The sequence below is a fragment of the Pangasianodon hypophthalmus genome, chromosome 24, assembly GCF_027358585.1.
Source record: "Pangasianodon hypophthalmus isolate fPanHyp1 chromosome 24, fPanHyp1.pri, whole genome shotgun sequence".
NCBI lineage: Eukaryota > Metazoa > Chordata > Actinopteri > Siluriformes > Pangasiidae > Pangasianodon > Pangasianodon hypophthalmus.
This window is the reverse complement of record NC_069733.1, coordinates 11,451,282-11,473,982: the sequence shown is the minus strand read 5'-3', so window position 1 is coordinate 11,473,982 and position 22,701 is coordinate 11,451,282. Positions and strand designations below refer to the sequence as shown.

At 38.4% G+C, this 22,701-nt stretch overlaps 1 protein-coding gene across 1 annotated transcript in view; it reads right to left on the bottom strand.

Moving 5' to 3' along the window:
- Positions 1-559: 559 nt before the first annotated feature.
- Positions 560-22,701, bottom strand: part of smarca2 (SWI/SNF related, matrix associated, actin dependent regulator of chromatin, subfamily a, member 2) — a 39,615-nt gene continuing 17,473 nt past the window's right edge. The window contains exons 16-34 of the mRNA XM_026931061.3: positions 21,541-21,704; positions 19,392-19,458; positions 18,469-18,579; positions 18,085-18,327; positions 17,727-17,840; positions 17,488-17,595; positions 17,322-17,408; positions 17,145-17,191; positions 16,801-16,967; positions 16,395-16,558; positions 14,790-15,017; positions 11,526-11,603; positions 11,169-11,387; positions 7,478-7,695; positions 4,677-4,782; positions 4,237-4,338; positions 3,520-3,640; positions 2,840-2,976; positions 560-1,605 (exon numbers count right to left, since the gene is read on the bottom strand). Coding sequence (XP_026786862.3) covers positions 1,570-1,605; positions 2,840-2,976; positions 3,520-3,640; positions 4,237-4,338; positions 4,677-4,782; positions 7,478-7,695; positions 11,169-11,387; positions 11,526-11,603; positions 14,790-15,017; positions 16,395-16,558; positions 16,801-16,967; positions 17,145-17,191; positions 17,322-17,408; positions 17,488-17,595; positions 17,727-17,840; positions 18,085-18,327; positions 18,469-18,579; positions 19,392-19,458; positions 21,541-21,704 — 2,517 coding nt within the window. The 3' untranslated portion in view covers positions 560-1,569. The remainder of the gene's footprint in view (positions 1,606-2,839; positions 2,977-3,519; positions 3,641-4,236; positions 4,339-4,676; positions 4,783-7,477; positions 7,696-11,168; positions 11,388-11,525; positions 11,604-14,789; positions 15,018-16,394; positions 16,559-16,800; positions 16,968-17,144; positions 17,192-17,321; positions 17,409-17,487; positions 17,596-17,726; positions 17,841-18,084; positions 18,328-18,468; positions 18,580-19,391; positions 19,459-21,540; positions 21,705-22,701) is intronic.

The window sequence follows — 22,701 nt, the reverse complement described above, 5'->3', positions numbered from 1 at the left end:
AAGTATTTATCCCATAGTGAGAAATATTAGAAAACTTGTCCATTCAACATATACTATATAGCCAAAAGTTTGTGGACACCTGACACCCATACGTGCACCAGTTAGTTTTTAACCATTCCAGATGTAGTCCCCCTTTTGCCGTTACATTAACCTCCACTCTTCTGAGAAGGCTTTCCCCTAGATTTTGGAGTATGGCTGTGGGGATTTGTGCCAATCAATCACAAGAGCATTAATGTTGGGCGGGTTGCAGTTGGCATTCTGGTTCATCCCAAAGGTGTTCAGTGGGGTTGAGGTCAGGGCTCTGTGCAGGCCACTTGAGTTCTTCAACTCCAACCTTGGCAAACCATGTCTTCATGGACCTGGCTTTGTGCACAGGGTCACTGTCATGCTGGAAAATGTTTGGGCCTCTTAGTTGCATTGAAGGGAAACTGTAATGCCTCAGCATACAAAGACATCCTACACAATTGTGTGCTTCCAACTTTGTGGCAACAGTTTTTTTTTTTAGTCCACTTCTTAGCAATTCAATATACTTCAGCAATTGAAAAACTACAGGAGAGCCTTCAAAATCTGTGACATTTATTTGCTTTGGGCTATGCGATACAACCACAAAGACACTGTGCAAAGAAAGCAATGATTATGACACTTCGGAAAAGGAGACATGCATAAAGCAAAAAACATAAAAGGAGATATCTGAAAAACATGTTCAGTTGGAACAAGAGGACAAACATCGGGATAGAGAAAGCAGACACTAATACTGATAAATGTAAGCTCATTGGCAAGATAAAATATCCTTTTTTTTTTTAATACTTCAGTATCAAGGTTTGTAGTTTTTTTTAAATGTCCAAAACTTTAACAAAAGCTCATATCTTTGAAAAAGATAATACAAAAATATCCAGAGCTGTGAAGGTTGACATTAAAGGTGAGATAATCAGAAGCAAGAGTGAAGTGTCACATATGAGTGAATCATGTCTCCATCCACTAAAACTGAATTATGTTTATCAGTGGACCAAATCAAAGGCAAATTCTATCCACATTTAAACATCTCTGCAGAATGCACTACTGAAAGTCTACATTATATGAGTTTATTCAGTTTAAGGGCAAGAGCTCAAGTGGTGAAAATGTTAGAGTATATGAAATCCAAAGATACTTATTTGACACAAGTGTGTCTTTTACTAGATATAAACTTTTAGATAAAAATCTTAGATACTTTATATTTGAATTATGAGCAGGAGCGCTGCTATTCTTCTTGACGCAATCAAAGCAGAGATTTCTGTAAAACTTGTTTTTCTGTGCAAGTAACTATCAAAAACCTTTATAGATGGGTAAAACACATACAAGGGCATAGACTCAGTTTCATCAGCACACTGTCTGTAGTGAAGCCACACGACAGATGAATGAAATGGACAAAATGTTCAAAAACACTGCATCTGTCAATCGACCCGAAAGCAAGCCAGACATAAGTGTTGAATTCTCTTCAATGACTTTGCAGGGTAGAAGGGGAAGATATGCTGGCAAAGAACCCAAAAACAAGAAGAAAAAAAGGACAGAAAGGCAGAAACAGGTCCTTGATCACTCATCTTCTGTGGGGCTGCCCTCAGACTGCTCCTGTGAAACACACCAACACTGGAATGGGTGAGATGGCAGAGGAAAGTACAGACCACAGTCTGATTGCACACTAGAGCTCAGAATTGACAACTAGTCTCAAGAGACTTGGGTGCTTTCACATGTCACACTTGTGTGGGATAATGAGACAAAGCATGTGCTACACTAAATATTAACAGACTGTCTAATCCTGACTGGGTTAACAAGTGTGATTAACAATTATGAAGTCAGAGCTAAGAGGGAAGTAAAATGGAGGCTGAACAACAAATAAATCTTGATTCATATCAATAACTGCCTCCTTAGCCTGTTAATACGAGTCATTGCACATACACTACATGGCCAGAAGTGGACACCTGACTGTCAGGTGATGTCAGGCAAGAAGGCCGTGTAGTCAGCGGTCCAATTCACCTTGACCAATGTTCACAACACAAGCCTTACTTTTCTTTTTTTTTTCTTTTCTTTTTTTTCCAGCTCAGATAGTGTGAACAGGAATCTGTTAAGAAAGGTCACAATTATATGCACGACCCACATGCACCATAAACAACAAAAAGTTGTTCATATTTGAGAGACAATGCACTATTATGGTAGAAATAAAACAAACAAATAAGTGTTGCCTATGCTTTTTTGCTTTGAAGGGTAGCTCACAGCTGGTCAGCTAGTCACAGTGAGGGCGAAAAGGCGAAAAAATGGCAGATGCACTGTGTGGTTTTTTTTTTCCAGTTATTACTGACACTCCTGGGCCATGAAATGTCTGGAAGCAAGGGAGGAGTGACAGGCACAGTAATCATCACCTGAACACAGATCAGATGGCTCTCTAATCTAGAACCACCTGTGTAACTGAATCAAATCGTCTGTCATATTTAGGCACAAATTCAAGATTTGCGTCCCCTCCAATAACATTTAGGCTCAGCTAATTGAGTCCACAAATTACATTAATATTTACACTGGGAAAGTTGTATGTATTGAGAGCTGGGTTACACACCTAATTAATTAGATTTTATGGGTGTACCATTCAGATTATGCAAATTACCTGTTTTACCTGTACCTATTTTTAAGGAATAAAATATGGACTGAAGAAGAAAAACTTTTTTTCTGTTCTGTGAAATGTAATACAATGCAACAAAATAAAAAGACTAATCATCTATCTAAGACTATCATCATATATGATGATATATGAAGGATGATATATTAGAATGTATCGTTTTTAATGTGATAAGCTGATTTGAGGTGAACCTACATTCTCCTCCTGTTCCTCATCACTGTCATCATCACTGACCACAGGCTTGGCCTTGACCCGGATCGGCCGCTTCTTGCCCCGTTCTTGGCTGCGCTCCTCCCGCTTGCTCAGCTTGATCTTCACTTTCACTGACTTAGCTGGGGTGGGAACCATGTTGGTTGCATAATTAAGCAAAAAATTTTTATTACCACACTTACACACTTCTTTAAAATTGCACCATGTGAAAGTTAACTTTTCTTGAGTTGTCCTAATGCAACACTGTCCTTATGTTTGCAGTGGGCAATAATCGTATAAACAGAGTAAGTAAATTAATATTTGATAAAGACATCAGAAATCAGACCCTAAGTTACTCTAAGTTAGAGTGGAGCTAACATGAAAGCCTTTCAAAGTGATGAGGAAGAAAACTTAATTGTGCATGAAATGATGATAAATAAATCAAATTCTAACGTTTTGGGCTGACTCAACCAGATGAAACATCTATGCAAAATTAATCAATACCGTTTCAGTGAAATCCCTATAGTTTCTATAGTGACTCCTATGTTTACTCTGAAATTTTAATCAATGTATTGAAAAAAAAAAACATTCAGATAGGTTTGGTTATTCATGGTGTTCATAAAATCAAGATTTGTCATACAGTCCTAAGAGGAAAAATCTGATATCTTTTTAAATATATTTCTTACTCTCAGTCTCTGACTCCTCATCATCCTCCTCATCATTGCTGTCGTCCTCACTCTCCTCTTTGGCAATCTTCTGCCTGGCGCTCCTGAACACGGACTGCAGCACTATGGAGTCCTCAAAGATCTTAAAGAAGATGGCATCAAATAAACTCAGTAAATCACTAATACAGGAAAAAGCCATTCATACCCAGCTTTCATACAAAAAAAAATTAAAAAGCCATTCATACAAAGCTTGATTATCTTTTTTTTTTTTTAAAGGATGGGCATGTAAAATGAATTTCTGCATGAAATTAAGCTACAGTACAAAGCAAAATAAACATCCAATTGGAGACTTTAATGAATTAAGGAATTATTAGCACTAATGAATTATTATTGTGTAGTGTATAACAAGGGTAATGTGCCTGAAATAAAACTGCATATTCTGTTTAGAATGCTAAAAATTCATGGTTCTATAAGAATGTGGGGGGAGTTGTGTTTAAATACAAATTCTCTTTACAGATGTGAACATTTTGAAGCAGATAAAATGATGGAATCAATTACGGAGTAGAGGATTTTGGCCCATAACCCTGCACTTCCTGGCAAAACTCCGGGCCATTGCAAAAGAACATTCTGTGGAAAGTTAGTCTCAACTCTCATATGGCCAATATTTAAAGACCCAAGTCCAACTGCATTTTTGGTCTGAAGGAGGACAAACTATAAGATGTGCTTTCAATCACTCACCTGAGAGCCTTCTAGATTGTAGGTTTGAGCATTGTGACAGAGGAGCATTACGTCCTTTTCCAAATCGCCCAAGCTCCTGTACTTATGGTTGCGCACTCTCTCCTACAAACATAAACACCGCTGCTTAGACCATCTTCTAGAATTGGAAATTACAGCACCAGAAAGAATATGGTCCATTGGCAATGATATATTCCAGATGAAACGAACCCAGTAACTTGCAGGAACATCATATTAACGCAATGTCTCATCGTGCATCGAAAACCTAATTTTCCACATGTCTGCTTATTCCTGTTATTATCAGTCCTGAGTAATGGAAGTGCCACTCAAGATATTATCAGCAAATAATGTCACAACAGTGAATAAAGATTGTAGTAGAGAATAGAGTTATCTCTGAAGAAGGGAGTTAGCCCTTGGTTAGTTTTTTTTTTTTTTTTAAATACCTTGATCTTCTTGAAGTCTACTGGCTTCCTTATCAGTTCGTAGTACTCTGGGAGCTCTTTCCTGGAAGGCAGTTGTACAAACACCTCACTGAGCTGACGGCCTGATCTATAATTGGAGAACACAAAGCCAGTTTTCAGAAGATTCCTCTGGACTAGATGAAGATTAGTTAAAGAAAATGTTGATGGTGATTTTCTGTTCATGAATTCTGTAGCAGTACTGCTTAGTCTACTTAAATTCTACTATGGCTCCAATGGAGAATATAGAGGTTACAGTTGAGGTCAAACGTTTAAGAGGGGGGATCCAAAAAATTCCCGGAATTGTTTAAAAAAAAAAAAAACTAGTGTTATAAAACTTAGACTTCTTACACTTCTATAAAACTTGCACTGCTCCTTTAATCCCCTTCAAAATATTCTCCTTATGATGCGGTACACTTGTCCCAGCGTTTCTCCCATTCCTGGAAACATTTCCTGTAGTCATCTTTTGTCATCATGTCTAGAGCCTCCTGTAGTTTTTTTTTGGATTTCTTCCACGATGGCGAATCATTTCCCCTTCAGTCTCATTTTTAATTTTGGGAACAAAAAGAAGTCGCAAGGAGCGAGATCTGGCGAATATGGTGGATGTGAAGGGATAACCACATTGTTTCTGGTTAAAAACTCCTTGGTGGCTAACGCAGTATGTGCAGGTGCATTGTCGTTTCTGCATGCAACAGTTCTCCGGACGTTTTTTCCTGATGCTTTCCCATAGACGTCTAAGCACTTCAATGGAAAATCACATAGGTGTGCACCTCACATTCGAATTCTGGGAATTTTTGGGTCTCCCCCTCATACAAACTGTACACCCAGGCTAAAGATAATCAATCTCAGTTTTTTACAACTCCACACATTTCAGGCTACTACCCATTTCTTCTGGCAATTAGGGCATCTACTTTGTTTACATCAGAGGTCATTTTAAAACAATCAATTTGAGATGGATTTATTTCAGCTTTAATTTACTATATCAGGTCCAATGTTTACATACACTACATTGACTGTTTCTTTAAGCAGTCTGGAAGATACGAGAAATTGGCCAATTTGAAGCTAATCTAGAGGTCACCTGTGGCTGTACTTAAGGACCTACCTTTACACCAGTTCTGTTGAGAGGAATTAGCAAAGGTTGTTGTGAGAAGCTTGTGGTAGGCTACTGCAAGTGTTTGAGTCAGTTAAAGTGCCTGATTAATTATGCAATTAAACGGCAATGCCACCAAATACTAACTAAAGTGTATGTAAAATTTTGACCCACTGAAAATCTGATATAGTAAATAAAAGCAGAAATAAATGTCACTTAGCTATTATATTGAAATTGCCCCTTATTTATACTCCCTCACCCCCTCACCAAAGACATGTACAGTGCATGACATCAACAGTGCACGGCATAGAACAGCCTGCTGTGAATAATACAAAAAGAAATTTTGTTGCAAAAAAAAAAAAGCAAGTGTTAACAACAACATGATGCAACCTCAACCTGAGTGACCAAGTATTCACACTACTAGTTCAAAACCACACTAGAGTCCCCTTCCAACCTTTCCTCTCAGCAGAGTGAGTGTCAGCCAAGGCATGAAGCACAGCCTGCACTCAACACACATGATTCATTGCACATTCATGATTAAATCTAGGAACATACTGGTGTAATTACAATCTGCTTGCCTCCCTGGACACCTCCATGTTCTGGATAGAGATTTTCTGAAATGCCTCACATAATCATGCTCATGACCATTTACCATCACAGTCCACATCCTACTTTAAATCAGCTATAGCGATAGTAGATGGATTTTACAAGAAGTAGCATTTCTGCACTAGTTACACAATGAACAATCAAGGTAATTACCATAAATATTGTACTGAGTTTAATAAAGAACTGCTTAAAATTGCTTATAAATAAGACTGGGGACAGCATCTTCAAATGTTTTAGGCTAACTTGTTTTTAATCGGTATAAACAATGTGAATCAACCACTGAGATAAATTCAGAATAACTTCAGTTTTGGCCAACAATGAGCATGAACCACGTATGCTGTAAAACACACCTGAAGACATGGGATTGCAGCTACAACGTGAGCTACAATTAAAGTGGGATTGAATGGGGACCATGCATGGCATTGCTGGTTTAGTGTCCTGTTGTTCCACTGGATTTGCCCTGACAAATGGTTCTTGCGCAATCCTAATTTATCCTGAACTAACAGCAAGCGGCACCAGACGTCCCCAGCCACATGATGCAAGTGCCAGGCAAAGCCCTGTGTGAAATTCCCCACAGTCCATGACAATCTCAGCTCAATTAAATAATGATGGAGCATTCCTGTGTATGAGGTCTGTTGAATGAAAAGCATGTCCGACAAGCCAAAAAGCTGTGGCAAATGTCCACTACAATTAACACGCAAAAACACTACGGTCACTAAGGGAATAAATTTGACTCCGAAGTTTATTATTGAAACCATGAGGGCTGAAAAGAGGCCACCACTGGCATATTTATGGGGCAGAGAAATGTGAGCAACCAGCAAAGTAAGCATGGTCCATTCAGTACAGGATCACAGATGTCCCATCTTTCCAGAAGAGGGAACAAAAATGTCAGTAGTATGTGTGCTGCAATTCTCAGTACATTACATAACCTCCAATAAAATGAAATCATCTTGGCTGTCCCTGTTAGTGTTTTGACTGTGGCAGAATTATAAAGAGCTCAGTGTGACGGTCAAAACAATAAGATAGATGAAATGTGAAACAGAGGAGGCTATGAGTCACGTGCAGGAGAGATATGTTTATGTCCTCATACCCGTCTCTGTAGTTGATGACTGTCTCAACGATGGCGCTCATCTGTTTGGTGAGTTTGGGAGGGTTGGGGGAGAGCTTTTCAGCCGGAGGTCGCCCCCTCCTCTTTTTAGCCTTGTCCCCATCCTCGCGTCGGCTGCCTTTGTCCAAGTATCTCCTGCGCTTGCGCTTCTTCAAACGGATCTCCTCTTCCATCTCCTCCAGGTTACCATCTTCAATGGCCTGCAGGACCACACAAGAGAAGCGTTGCAAACTAGAAACACTTAGTAGGAACAGTAGGCAAGGTTAAATAATCAAGATCTGACATACGCTTTGTAATGTAAAACAGAGCAAATTTTTCATTTCTTAGGTGAATACACATATAACCCAATGAGCACATGTGGAATACAGGCGTTTAATCAAACTCTGATTGAATACTGCAGTAGCCATGAGATTATTCATGTCATTTATATTATTACACAGCAATTATATATAAAAGATTACACAGCATCCTGCAAAAATGCAAATTTGACCCATTACACTATGTGTATAACAAAGCACATGTGATGTGAATAACTAGTCATATATGTTATTTTTTGTTTTTTTCATATATATGTATATATACACAACACACACACGTGCGCATATATATATATATATATATATATATATATATATATATATATATATATATATATATATATATATATATATATATATATATATTTGTTGAGATGAGAGTAACAATGCAGAGATGATCATAATTGCTTCCATCTGGTGAGACTGTTTTCTCCTTTTCATGTGCTTTTGTTTTACAGATTAAAACTCAAACAGATGTTTTTTTTTTTTGTTTATTTGTTTTAATATGACCCATTATGACTAGTCCAGTTTGATTCATATTCATCTGTGAATGTGCAATTATTTCACAGCATATCGGTGCATGCCATGCTATGGCAGCAGATACAAGGCTTGGTGAATGTACATCTCCTTAGTGCACAAATCTGGCTGCTTCCAAATACTTTGTTCTTTTCTGGGGGCCTAAAGCCTTTAGGCCTTTAGTCATACTTTAGCCATAGTATACTTTCAAATTCTCACAATGAACTTTAAAATAGACTTAATCCTTTGGGTAAAACTCATCCAAAACTCAGAAGGTGAGGCAGCCCATCCAAATGCACAAAAAAAAAAAAAAAAAAAAAAACATTGAAATGCACTGATGCCTCACAAACCCATTTACTCTAAAGATTATCCAATCCTCTAGCTTTATCTTCCAATCACCTTTAATCTTTTAAGTTTGGCCTGGAATTCCAGTACATAATTGATCTATCATAACAAACAAAGTCTGATCCTCAGTATTATTTCAGCTCACCTGCTAAAGATGAAGCCAGGTGCTTAGACAGGGAGGCAAATAATCCAAGGTAAATCAGTAAGGAGATGCTAGCAGGCTTCCAAATTTAATGTATTGCAGGCACTATGTGGCAAGAGCATTCGATTTCAAGACCTAATCAGTAAGAACCACAGACCCGAAGCAGAGGGTCGCTACACACAAAATTGAATGTGTGCTCTTGTCTAAAGGCTCTAGCTCTTTTATTTTACTTTACTAAATGCTGAAACTTCTCTGTGCTTTCTGCAGAAATCACAAAACCTTGAATGACTACAGGCAGTTATATTTCACCACAAAACTACATCAGACACATTAACAAGGGCTCCAGATAAAAATATAAATGATGGTTATTTCCCATGTTGAACTTTACACTTTCAGGTTTCGTCACATTAAAATGCACTAATAAATTGTGGGGAAAAAGCATTATGACACAAAATCTCCCCGGCATGCAGTCACTATGACAACAATTTTATTAAAAGGGCAAAAGACTGTTCTAGGAGATAGATATTATCTATAATTTCATCTGGAACATTTTGAGTGTGGTGCAGTCTTAGCATGAAAGATTACATCAAGATTCTGTCTAGCTTTTATATTGTACTTCAATGTCTGTTAAGATCGAGAAACGTAGCACTGACTTTATCTCGTAGTAAAACAGACTGTTTACAAACTCAGTAATGCATTCAATACAATTTATCGAGCCACTGAACCATGAGAATCTAAAGACGTACGTTATAATGCTTCATGCACAGCTGTATGAAAACTACTTTCCCAACACCATCCTGATTTATGCTAGAGTGGCTCCCTCTGAGTCAAAACAAAAACATAATAATGACAGTCTGAGGAAATAAACAACACACAGTATATGTTGACCTGTTGCTTTTTCACCACTCAGCCAGACTCTGCCCAAATGCACTATGCCCAAGTCTCTCCACAAATTTGGGCTTTTTGCAATAGAGCTTGGTTCCTTGGGCCAGATTCAGAGCAAACTGGGGAATAAGGATGTGAGCTGGCATCTCATAGGGATGTGTGTCTCAGGGAAATGGAGGTGCGCAAGGGCGCCATAGGCATAAACAACAAGCTGGTTAGTAATGAGATGTCAGATGGCCTGTTTGGGCTAATTTGTTGTTTATTTCCACTAGCCGTGGAGAGTAGTGAGTCTGGCTAATTTGTGTTGTTTTCATTTGCAGGACTCTCTGAGAAGTGCTGTGCAGACATGTTGCAAAGACATTTACACAATAAAACAATAACAATGGCTGAGCAAGATATCTAATGAGATTCTCTCTATGCAACAGGAAGGCAAAATATTATGTGCTTGTGAACATTCATCGGCAACAATCATGCTGCAACCCTCTGAGGAAAATCATCTCTTTGCACTAACACCCTGATTTACTAAGATTTATTTAGTCTTATGTGAGATTGAAGGTGAAAAAAATTTGGACAAATCAATATTTAAAACGGAGATTTCGTATGTGCTGATAGCTGTGTAAGGAGATCTTCCAGAAACGTACACTGAAAACCGAGTTGGCAGAAGTAGCGGTGACAGCTGAAAAGAAAAAAAAAGGAAATACAATATGTGCCAACATTAGAGTATGATGAGATGATTTAGATTAATCCTTTCTCTGTGGAGGCGAGTTTCCTCCGCTCATTATTTTGAGATGCTAGGTCAAAACTTTCTCAGAACTGTAAATGTATCATAAAGTCAAGAAACTTTTTCTTTATTTTGAGATGCTGCGTAATTTTAGACGGTTTTGTTTTTTTCTTCAAATGAAGAAACAGGATTCGATAGATTATTACCTGGCCTTTAGTTACTTAGCCAGTCTTATTAGTTTACAAATGCAAGTGCTATTCTGAAAGTGGAACTTTCAGGCGTAGTAAATCACACTGTGGATGCTGAACTGATCTAGCTGCATTGACAGCAACTTGGAATATTGGACATTTTAGTAATGTTCTAAATTACATATGTAGTAACCCAAACCCACAAAATGTGCATGGCGCACTATTTTGCTCATTTGAAAGAATCTACGCTCTGCAGGTCACTTTAGTAAATCCGCCTGGTTAACAAATTCTTCCAGGTGGTAACGTGATTGCATGTGCACATCTTATCAAATCAAGGGTTAAACGGAACTTCTAAGTTTTAACTTTTTGTTGTATATAGCAATGAAATGCTGGGAGCAATAAGTCAGACAATTCTGTTAGTTTCATTTTAAAAAATTACAACTAAGTATTATATCAAGACATGGACTACAGTAGAGACTAGGTCTGGAGACAGCATGACATGCCAAATTCTTCACTGTGCTATTTTTTATTAGTAAATTAGCTAAAGTTTTAGCCTTACTCTCAGCCACTGTTTTTCAGTCAGCGTGTCGCTGTAATCCACATCCCTGCGGTGGCGTGATCCACGGGGGAACATCTTCTCTTTCTCTTCCTCACAGGTGAGCCGCTCCACTTCAGCGTCGTCTTTGATGATCCAGGATGGTAGCTCGTCCTCTTCCATCAGACGAGGCTTACGTTTAGGGTTACGTGCATCTTCGCGACGCCGATCCAGGTCCATGCGCTAAAGGGACGGGATTCATTTTTATCACTTCCTGTTAAACTTATTCAAAGCATTTTAAACTGGTATACACTATAACTAAGGATAATCAAGTGATGGTGTGTAATGGAGGAAGGGAAGTGTTCACTGTATCATTCTTACCATGAAAAGCTCAAATTCCTCCTCATTGCGGGCAATCATTTGATTTAGCGTTTCATCATCTGGAACTTCATCTTCCTCCTGATATTACAATGAAACGCACAAATATAAAATTATAGGCTCGAGTGAGGCAAATGTTTGTGTATTTTCTAAAACCTGTGTTCAAGTGAGAAAAACTCAAAAGACATTGTTCAGTTAATTTTATTACCTGGTAAAGCTTTTTAACGACTATAATGAGGCTTTAGAGCAAAATCACACGGTGGACACAAATAAACATTTGAACACCACTGAACTGCATGGTGGTGGTGGTAGTGCCACAACTCCAGGGTCCCCGGATCGATCCTGAGCTCGAGTTACTGTTTGTTTGGATTTTTACATGTTCTGTGTGTGTCCACAGAGGATTCCTCTGGGTTCTCCAGTTTCCTCCCACCTCCCAAACACAATTGGTACTTAGACTGGTTTCTTTAAATTGTCTGTAAGTGTAAAAGAATGTGTTAATGGTGTGAATATGTGTGTATGGCACGCCCATCCAGGGTGTATTCCCATAATGTTTCGAGTGTTTGAATCTGGATCTACTACAGCCCTGGCCTTGATAAAGCAAGTACTAAAGATGAACAAATGAGTGAAATTAACTGTCATCACTAAATTCGGCTGAAATTACAGGCCACTCTACATCATGTCTACTCAAGACCTCTTGATGATCAGGAAACATTGATTCAAAGTAAAACTCTGCTTGCTTTATAGCTGAATACTGACATGGACTGTAATTTGCTGGACAAAATATGGTGTGTTTCACATTAGAGAATAATGACCAGAGCTAAATGTTCCAAAGAGTTTATGGGTGTTATTGCCCAGGCATATGTGCTGTATTTCAGGTCTCTCTGCCCTCAAATGCCCTAACACATTTCTCAAAACTACACACATTTTGCAAATCTTCATATACTGTGAGAAAAGTGAAATGTTGCCCCCAGAAACATCATCAGAATGAAACATTCACATCAAAACGGCAAAAACAGCAATCACATGAACTTCTACAATAAAACACAGCAGTGTTCCTCACAAACATACCTGGCTGGGGGCTACAGAACAGCTAAATATGACAGATCATGGAAGATATTAATAAGAAAGCCTATTTTATTTACAATTATACTTCGTTTCTCTTCATCTGCATGAGCTCAACTGTAATGGGGTCTGCTACCTACCAGTGACAAAAAATGTGCTGCATAATCTTCATAAAAGTGGGTTATTCAAGCTTTTGAAAAAAAAAAAAAAAAGTGGAAAAGGTACACCATGTGCTCATTAAATGCTAAATGAAGAGAGAAATTAGTCAGCAACTATTTCGTTTAAACATCATTAAGTCCATGACACTGTATTATAAACAACATTACTGTATTATAATGGGCTGTCATTTTTGTTGGTCATGGTCCCCAGTTGTCATGTGTTCCACTGTATCCAAAAGGTGTGCAGAAAATGAGAGCGCTCAAATATTACGAGCTCCTCCAAGAGACTGTAGCTGTACCATGACCTTGCGCAATCTCACTACTAATGCCAGCTTCTTCACAACTGGAAGTTACCAGCTAGCAATCTAGAGTAGAGTTTATACATTAACAGATAATTATACACTGGAGAACAGTGAAAGAACAGTAATTTCAATGTAAGTTCAAGATATGTTAGCTGTGTAATGTGTATTTAGTTACGAGTTATTAAATTTTCCTCAGACCTTTAGTCAATCTTAAAACTAGCAGGAAAATTAATATTTTACTCAGAGAGTAATGAAGCTTTAAAACTGATAGTGCCCTCATTTAGACCTCTAACATGATGCAAAGCGAGAGAGAGTGAGAAGCGGGGAGTTAGGTACAGACAGAGAGAGGGGAGAAAAAAATGCAAAGTCTTACATGCTCACTAACATAATTTGTTAGATACTATAACACTATGGCCACTCGTTTACTTGGTGTACCGATTAGCAGCTTTCCTAACACTACAACATGCTACACAAAGTAGTCTAAATGCAAATTATTTGCCAGGCTCATTTATTTGTAATATTGTTATAAACTAAACTAGCCAAAGCCAAACTGTCCAGGTAGGCAATAGGCATTTTATTTGAACACTCAGTTCTTGTATTTAACCCATTTAAGTCCTATACTGTTACTCATCTCAAGTCATTAAGTCATATTTAAACTTTTCCACACTAAATGTCAGTTTGGAGACAAGCGAATGTCTTTTTTCTTCTTCTTCTTTTTTTTATTGTAGGAGTATTGTTTGATTTTCAACAACATATTAAAGGAAGACAGCAACGATGTCCTTAATAGAATTGCCTGACCTCAATTGAAGTCAACCGACCTGAACCCAATCGAGATGCTCGGGGAGGATTTACTGTACATTAAAGGGTTGAACAGAGAGAGAGGGAGCTCTTGCAAAAGGCATTGCAGAGCATTTGAGCATCAGAATACCTAGAAAAACTGACTGCTCATATGAGGAATGTCTTTTTTGGCTAAATGTATAGTTTGTACATTTTTATATATTCAGTTATTGCAAACTAGCAAATAAAGAGGCCATTTATTAAAAATTGTTTAATAAAAATTGAGTCTTGTTGAGAGTCAATGTATATAAACAGTTTTTCTACTTTGTGTTTTGTTCACATATGAAATTGAGTAAAAAACTGTGCTCACTCAATTTTAACAGTAATTTTTTGATAAACATAACGTTATCTAAACACAGACTTCATTTTTATTTATTTGAATAATTAAGGCAGGACCAGGTCAAATAGATGTGGTGCTTAAGGCAGACGACAGTCTGTTAATGAAAGGAGGTGTTTACTACATTCAACATAACTGTGATCTTGTCTGTATAATTTAAGACCAAGGCTCAAATCAAGAGCTCCATTGTGCAATCTCAGGACAAGGTCGCTATCCCAAATACGCTATGGGCCCTGCATTTCAAAATCCAAGTTATCAGGCTGATTTTCTGCTAATCAACAAAATACTTGAGCCACATATCCTGAGTTTAGCAACACCAGTGCACACAGAGTGCTCAGGGAAAGCCTTCTGAATAACTTGAGCACCAGCAGATAGAGATGTGACCTGTATCCGTGGAGGCATATCGAAATGTTTTTGGGTGTCATATCTGCGTTTGGAAGAATCTTCTTAAAGCACTTAAAGCAGGTTTCACTGCATTTTAATTCTAATGGAACGTACATTATTACACACTGCAACGTGAAATGGGAAACAGCCCCAAGGTTGTTTCTTTGCTGGTTTCGTGTTGGCTTACCTCGTTCTGCTCCTCATGTTCCAGGATGGCCTGTAGGAAAGCCCTGCGTTCGTGACTAGAGGATTTCTGGTCGAACATGCCGGCCTGGATGACCTTCTGATCAACGTTGAGTTTATATTTGGCAGCAGCGAGGATCTTCTCTTCTACGCTGTTGACGGTGCAGAGACGCAGCACACGCACCTCATTCTGCTGTCCGATTCGGTGAGCACGGTCCTGAGCCTGCAGATCCTAAAGACAGAAAGATCGTTCAGGAGAGTGAGTTTGGTTTGTTTCAAAATGACTTATTTTTAAATTTTAAATGAGTTTAAATTGTAAAATTTACAACTATTTTATCAAAGGCGTTCTGTTCAGGTCATTTTGACATGAGGGTGTTTTAAATGGTCTTTGAAAACAAATAATAAACAGGTGTGTGTAGTCCCTGTCATATTATCTTCATCTTTTTCTTGTACACACCTTCCCATCAGAAGGATCCCAAAGCATGTGAAGGGGTATCATTGTAAATAACTGAGATTTTAAGTATTCAAAACAAACAATTGTATTGATATCAAATCTAAATACTCCTGGCTCAACGATACATCCACTGTTATGTAGAAAAACACAACAGGGGGATTTAATACTAGGTGGAAAAGGTAATAGGTACATTCATTGTAGACTGTTACAGGAAAGGCAAAACTATTTACCTTCAGCAATTCTATGACAGAAGCTAAGGCTAATACACAATAACCCTGGGGCTAATAGATATTTTAGAGAGAGGTCTAAAGACTTTGGAAACAGAATGTGAATATGTTGATGAGTATGGCTACTAAAAGACCACACATGGATATCTAAACCACAAACAAACAAAATCTGATGAAAAATCATAAAGGGACAAAATCTACTGAGGCAATATTGCATGAGCAAGAGTGCGGTTATACTGAATATCAGCACTCCTGTGATGCAGCAGCTGCATGTAATCTGAGTTGTGCCGATATTCAGTATAACAGCACTACTGCAAGTGTGATCTTGCTTTTATACAACAGTTTTATAAAGAAGAAATTAATATCAAGTAACTGACATTTTGGACACAATATTGACAAATAATTTGCTCTGCGAACTGAAATTCAGAGTCCACATTCACTAATAGCCCTTTGTCTGGCAGGCTCGCTAGCTCACAATGATTTTGTACATTCCCATTAAAAGCGCATCTGGTGAAACTGGATACCCTTCTTCCTTTTCATCTTCATCTGACAAGCTTTCATATTTTAAGTCAGAAGTTATATTCATTCAAAATGTTGCTTGCCATTTCTGCTGATGATGTTGCCAACACTTCTGTAGTAATGGTTTTAGTGTGTTACTGCTGCTAAAATTGGAATTTTACCTGGCAGACACAGACAAGTGGAGTGATACACACAGTGAAACTCCCCAGTGCAGTTTATACTAAACATCAGCACTCTTGGAACGCGTTCATCCAATCAAAATAGTGGACCGGACCTAACTATTGTATAATTCAAATCTTTACCTTAACCACCCAAATCCATTACTATGATATTAAAATATATTAAAGGGCTGACTGGAGCTCAGCTCCAACTTTTCACTAACTCTTAAACAGCCACACTCCAGTCAGACCTGGTGGGGGTTCCAGTCACTGTCGAAGATTACAACAGTGTCAGCAGCCTGCAGGTTGAGGCCCAGACCCCCTGCCCTGGTGCTCAGCAGGAAGATGAAATACTGTGAGCCCTCATCATTAAACTTTTTCAGCAGTGCAGCACGGTCTTCAGACTTGGTTGTTCCTGCAAAATGAGGCAAAAACAATGTTTCCTGGCTTGAAACAACTCTGGAACCCAACTATGTTTGATGTATATGACTTACACTTTCCTCATTATGATGAGTAAACTCAAACACTGATGAATTAATGTGGAAACAAGTTTCTAATGTACGCTGATGACTGTCAACAGCTTTTCACTGCAAATGTTATTTGACAATTTCCAACCTCCAAATAATACCAAATAAAGCCAAATAATGTGCTGATCACCATCTAGCCGTAGGTAGAGGAAGTTGCGGTAGGCGAAGTAGTCCTCCATGATGGTCATTAGGGAAGTCATCTGACAGAAGAGCAACACTCTGTGATGGGTGGCCTGCAGCTTAGGCAGGATGCGGTCCAGCAGCTCAAATTTTCCTGAAGCACGGTACAGATCAGGACTGTCAGACAAAAAGAGAACATCGCATAAATCTTTACCCATGGCACAACACTTGCAGATTGGCAGACTGGGAGGCAGTGACAGTTTGCGTAACCCACATACAAATCAGGTTATAACTAATCCCTTTGGCTCATTGTCAATGTTACGGAAGACTTAGTTTAATTTAAAAACTGCTCACCCATTGATGATGCCATTTGGGTAGCCTAAGTGCTCAGCAAAAGATTCCTGAAAGGGGAGATAGAAAATGGAGTGCCTACAGTCAATGAGGCCTACCAAGAGTGAGACATTTGGATGCACTTTACATTCCAGCAGTAGATTAAAGCAGCTTCTCTACTGTTTGTCAGCTGGCACTTACCTCAATGTGCTGGAACATATAAGGGTGGTTGCAGATCTTCTTCAGCTGCATGATGGTGTTCATCAGAGTCTTTGCCCCTCCTTTACCCTGTGGAGGATTAAGTAAAATATGGATCCCAACTGCAAATAGAAAACGGGAAAACTCTTCTGCGCTTTCTTTCACTTACCTTCTTGTCTTTCTCTGAGCCATCTGTGAGCAAGATGCCTTTGCCTTGCATGTGCCTGTAGAGAACTTTTTGAATGGCTGACATGTCACATTTGATCACATACTCCACCTGCAAAGTAAGGGGACATTTAAAGAAAAGTTCCAATCAATAAAATAAACTGAGAAATTAAGATGAGATCCTGGCATGAAAACGTAGCTTTGGAATCAAATTAACCTTGTGACATTCTAGTTATCCATTACCTTTTCAGGCAGCTGAGACTCCACTTCCTTCTTTAGTCTACGAAGCAAGAAAGGGCGCAGCACTTTGTGAAGACGGCGGATGATCAGGATGGTCTCCTCTTCATTCAGATCCACCTATGTAAAAAAAACAATAGCAAGCAAATACATTATTGATCAAAATTTAGACCAGGATCAGCTCAGGTTGATACATGTTTACATTTTCATCAATTGTGTACTACCATTACTTATTTAAAACTTTGTCTGGCTTATCTTGTGCAACCCCAGGATAAAGCAAACCAAGGAGTTACTAGTGGAAAGGCATACAGACAGGGTAAGGAATAAACAGTAGGATTCCTGAGCAGGCAGAAGGTTATCTCACCCTTTCCCCGGTCATGGCGAATGGAGCATTGAACCACTGCTCAAAGGTGCTGCAACTTTTAAAGATTGTGGGCAGTAGAAAGTTGAGCAGAGCCCAAAGCTCAGGCAGTTTGTTCTGCAGAGGGGTTCCTGTCAGCAAAAGCCTGCGTGGGGCGACGTAATGCGTGTTCAACACCTGTGTAAGCTTGCAGTGGTGGTTCTTCATACGATGGCCCTCGTCCACAATCATGTACTTCCAGCGGATCTTACAAATAAAAGAAAAATTCACAAAGAAATAGAGAATCCTCTACTTTTTCTTACTTTTTTTTTTTTTTTTTACCAGAATAAAGTATCTTACTAAAAATAAAACGAACTGTTTGTGTGTTAACACATGGCATGCTCTTACTTTAGCGAGAATGTGTTTGTCCTTGATGATGTACTCATAGGTGGTTATGAGGACGTTGAACTTCCCGCTACGAAGTTGAGGCACCAGTGACCTCCGCATGGATGGCATGCCCTTTCATAACAATAAATAAATATATATATAGACAAATAATAAATTAATAACTAGTTACTTTATTTGCATAACCCCAGTTCTCTGATAACAGACAGACATTCTCAGGATAACAGTTGGGACGTAGATCTAGTTGTCTACTGAATGTAATAATTCTGCTTGACAGGCAGTCAGGAGAGAAGTGGAATTAAGCACTTCTCTCCTGACTGCCTGTCAGGAGAGAAGTGGAATTAAGCACTCTAACTGCCTGGATTGAAGATTTATATATCTTCTGATACACATGAGGAAAAATACATCAAGTAGATGCTCTGGAGAACTCAAGCTCCTCCAAGTCACTTACATCTATCCCGGATTAACCCTTCACAGATTTAGAGAAAACGGGTAATGCAGGCAGCCTTTCATTTTATAAAGAAAGGAGGCTCCCCACTTTGCTAGCCAGGAATGCTGGCGCTGCGATAAAAATGGCAACCAATTCATCTTTCTTGGGATTTCTTTAAAGCATGCAAGCAAGCACCTCTTCATGAAATCAGGAGATTTCACTTCCATTACCTGTGAAGCCTGTGATTGAGAAGGCTTCACAGCCCTCTTGGCTATGGGCTTGACAATGGTATGGGGATTCTTGCCTGAGATAATAAATCCATAGGCAGTTAGACAAGAACAAGATGTAATCTCTTCAGCTTTAATCAAATTCCGTTTGGGCACCAGAGGCCATCCTCAGCATAGCAATGACTAAGGCATTTCCCATAATGACTTTAAAGAGAACCACTTATTTGTTATGCCCTGACTGTTAGCTTATATTTACAGCAAAATCAGACCTTGTAAGCAATTTTCACAATGGATGGGGCCCACTTGTCAAGTTCATAAACCCAGTTGGACAAAGTCCTATAAAAAAAGAGAAAAATAATCAATTAATCACTTGAAAATTATCTGTGCAACTGCCAACATACCAACACGCTTGGTGTCTGAAATTTACTTATTTGCTAGTTTTTGCACTGCAACTATGGGGCTAATAAGTGAGAGACATAATTGCATAATTGCAATTTTGTTTTTTCGGACACCGACCGGTGCATTGCTATCTATAAATATGAACAAATGTACATTGCATAGCTGACAAAAAGTGTGGTAGCAGCCATCTTAAAGCAGAAACATGTTCTTTCTTAGCAAAACTCTTTTGGATAATAGTGATTCAGACTTGATCTGCTCGTTTATAAAACTGTTCAGATACAAATGATAAGAACAATGTGTGATTATTAAGGGGTAGGATTTTTCTGCATGTAGATTTAGTCATTTAGAAAATTCTCATGCTGTGAACATCTCTATTTCTCTGAGTTTATACAGCTGAATATAACAGCTTGAATCTCTCTCTACTGTCATCCATTATACAGAGTTTATTTTTGAGTTTCTGCTCACAGCTTGCCTGTCTCAGAGTTTTTGCTGTATGGCAACTCTCCAGCACTATAATAGACTGGAAATGATCCATAAACGAAAACTGACTAAAGTAATTTCATTACAAAAGTACATTTTTGGGAGTAAGAAAACTGGTCTCACAGTAGGCTTTAGTTTAGCAAAGACCTTTTCCCACATAAATAAACTTACTTACTCAATTTTAATTTTAATAAATTGTCAATTCAGTATACTGTATATGAAAACACTCCACCGACAGAACAAGCGGAGAATACAATACTGCACTTCTCTATACAGAGCTAGATGAAAATCATGGAGAGAAGCATGTAAATGTTGACTGCTGTTTATATTTTTAGTTGATATGTTACATTAGCTACTTATACTTACATTAATTTGATTAAAATGATGGATACTGTCAGCTATATAGCAAATGGTAGCTCAGTCAGTCATAACTCAAAGCTTTAAAATCAATATAGCTGCGAAAATCGTACAACTACAATTTAGAATTTTATATATTAATTAATAACGCTATACTGGCCACTTTGAGTTAAGCCAACGCGCCATCTTAAGTTGCACTTCAGGTAATATCGTGCATGTTCACATAGTGTCCATCACTAATATGGGCAGATGAGAGGTAGACCCACTGCCTGCCCGGCCGTATCTACTGTGCATTCTTTGGCTCCTAGGTCTCTATTTCGCAGACTCTGGCTCCAATTTTCACAAGATGGAGACTCCCACTTCAACCCCAAAAACTCTTCAAAAACACAATGGGAGTGAATGGTGCCATGCTGTTGACTCACATATAGTACAGTCATTGGGTCGAGCACTGATGTCAGGCGAGAGCACGCTACGTCACGCTACCACGCAGTATATAAGGACTCCATTTCCACACCCCCTTCGCAAAGTAACACTCGGTGTGTACCTACCTGAACTTGCCAAGCCTTGATTTTTGTGTATTTCTATTCTGGTTTTGACCTTGCTCTGCTTTGTGATTTTGGATTTTGCCCTGATATTGATATTTGATAATAACCTGATCCTTTGCTGTTTTTTTTTGGACCACGTTTCTTGAACATTGTTTTGGATTTGTTTGCCAGCCTCATTAATAAATCTTCTAAGTTCATTTGCAACCACCTTCGCCTCCAACTTATGACACCAGGCAGGAGCCACACCTGACTCCACTCCACATAAATCAGTTCATCTTGGTGTCCAATCAACTACCCTTTTCAGATAAGACTGAAGACCTCTGCTATAGACAATAGTAAAAAGCTGATTAAAAATAAGTGCTTATTTAAATGCTACATACATAAATCGTGTGCTCTATTGACTTTATTCTTCTAGTACTTAACCTGGGAGATAACAGGTTGGGGAAAACCATGTAAGTGAAGAAGTGAGCAGGATTGTTTACCACAGAGGAATCAATAGTTATTTGTTTTGCCCATTAACACTGTGTTAATATTTAATAGGCCAGTAAAATCATCTGGCCTTCATTATATCCCTTATTATGTCATTTGTAGTGCCTTTGTGTGTTAACTAAGCATAGTCTGTCTGCACGTAACTTACGACAACGGCACGATGATCAGATAAGGACCATTAAGTCTCTTGTGTTCCATTAGGTATGTGATGAGGGCAATGGTTTGGATGGTCTTCCCCAGCCCCATCTCATCCGCCAGAATGCCATTTAGGTTATTGTTGTACAGGGACACCATCCACTCCAGCCCCTGGATCTAACCAGGAAGGATAAACAAGTGTTATTTTTTTGCTAATATAATTGTTAGCTCATATAATATTACACTAATTAATACATACTTATTTTTCTTTAAATTGTTCAGGTACATATATTTTATAATGCTCAATTGCAGAACATGAAAAAAAATCACTTTCGCAAAACATTCCTAGCTTTTTTTTTTTTGCCTGGTCTTCATAGAATTGCTATGAAGATACAGAAATCAAACTATAGATCTGAAATTCAGTAACAAACAGTCAAAAACAAGCATAATCCATTTTTGGCAGTTTATCGAAAGAGTTCAACTCGAATCTCAGCTCCACTAACGACAGAAATGACTTCTTGAAGCATTTGTTTACTAAAATCATTGAATTTGTTGAAACTAGTTATCTCTACAATATGCCTTGCCAAGCCTTCTTTAAATCTTAAAGCCCCTACAAATCTTACATTCCAATCAGGGAGGTACTTAAACGATCAGGAGAAGAGATGATAAGAAAAGAAAATAATGTTCTCTAAATCTACAGATAAATCCCAAACCAGGCTGTAGCCCTCAGAGGTGTTATCAAATATAAGATAGATCAAGGATGTGGCATTCAGAGGTAACTGGCTGATTTTGCAAACCTGCTCCTGGTTCCTATGTTGTCAATTTATTCCTTATTTCAGCTCAGCACGTTGTTGGCAATCACAAAAGAAGCTTGTGTATACCTACTAAGACAGTTCCAACAGCAAAGTATATAACTGCTGAAAAGCTGTGGGTTATCTGATGTTTGCTTTCCTTCTTTCTTTACTTATTGTACCTCAAATAAAGAAAATAAAATGAGTTAAGATATTCCCACACCCTGGGCCAGCCTATACTGTCTTAGGACCTGAGTTCATCCTGTGACACAGATTATTAAAGGATTTGGTACGGGCTGTCTGTAGGTTTTGATGCCACTTCAAATGTAAATTAAGAACAAATTTGCAAAAATGTATGCAAAACATAATAATTCACATTTCCA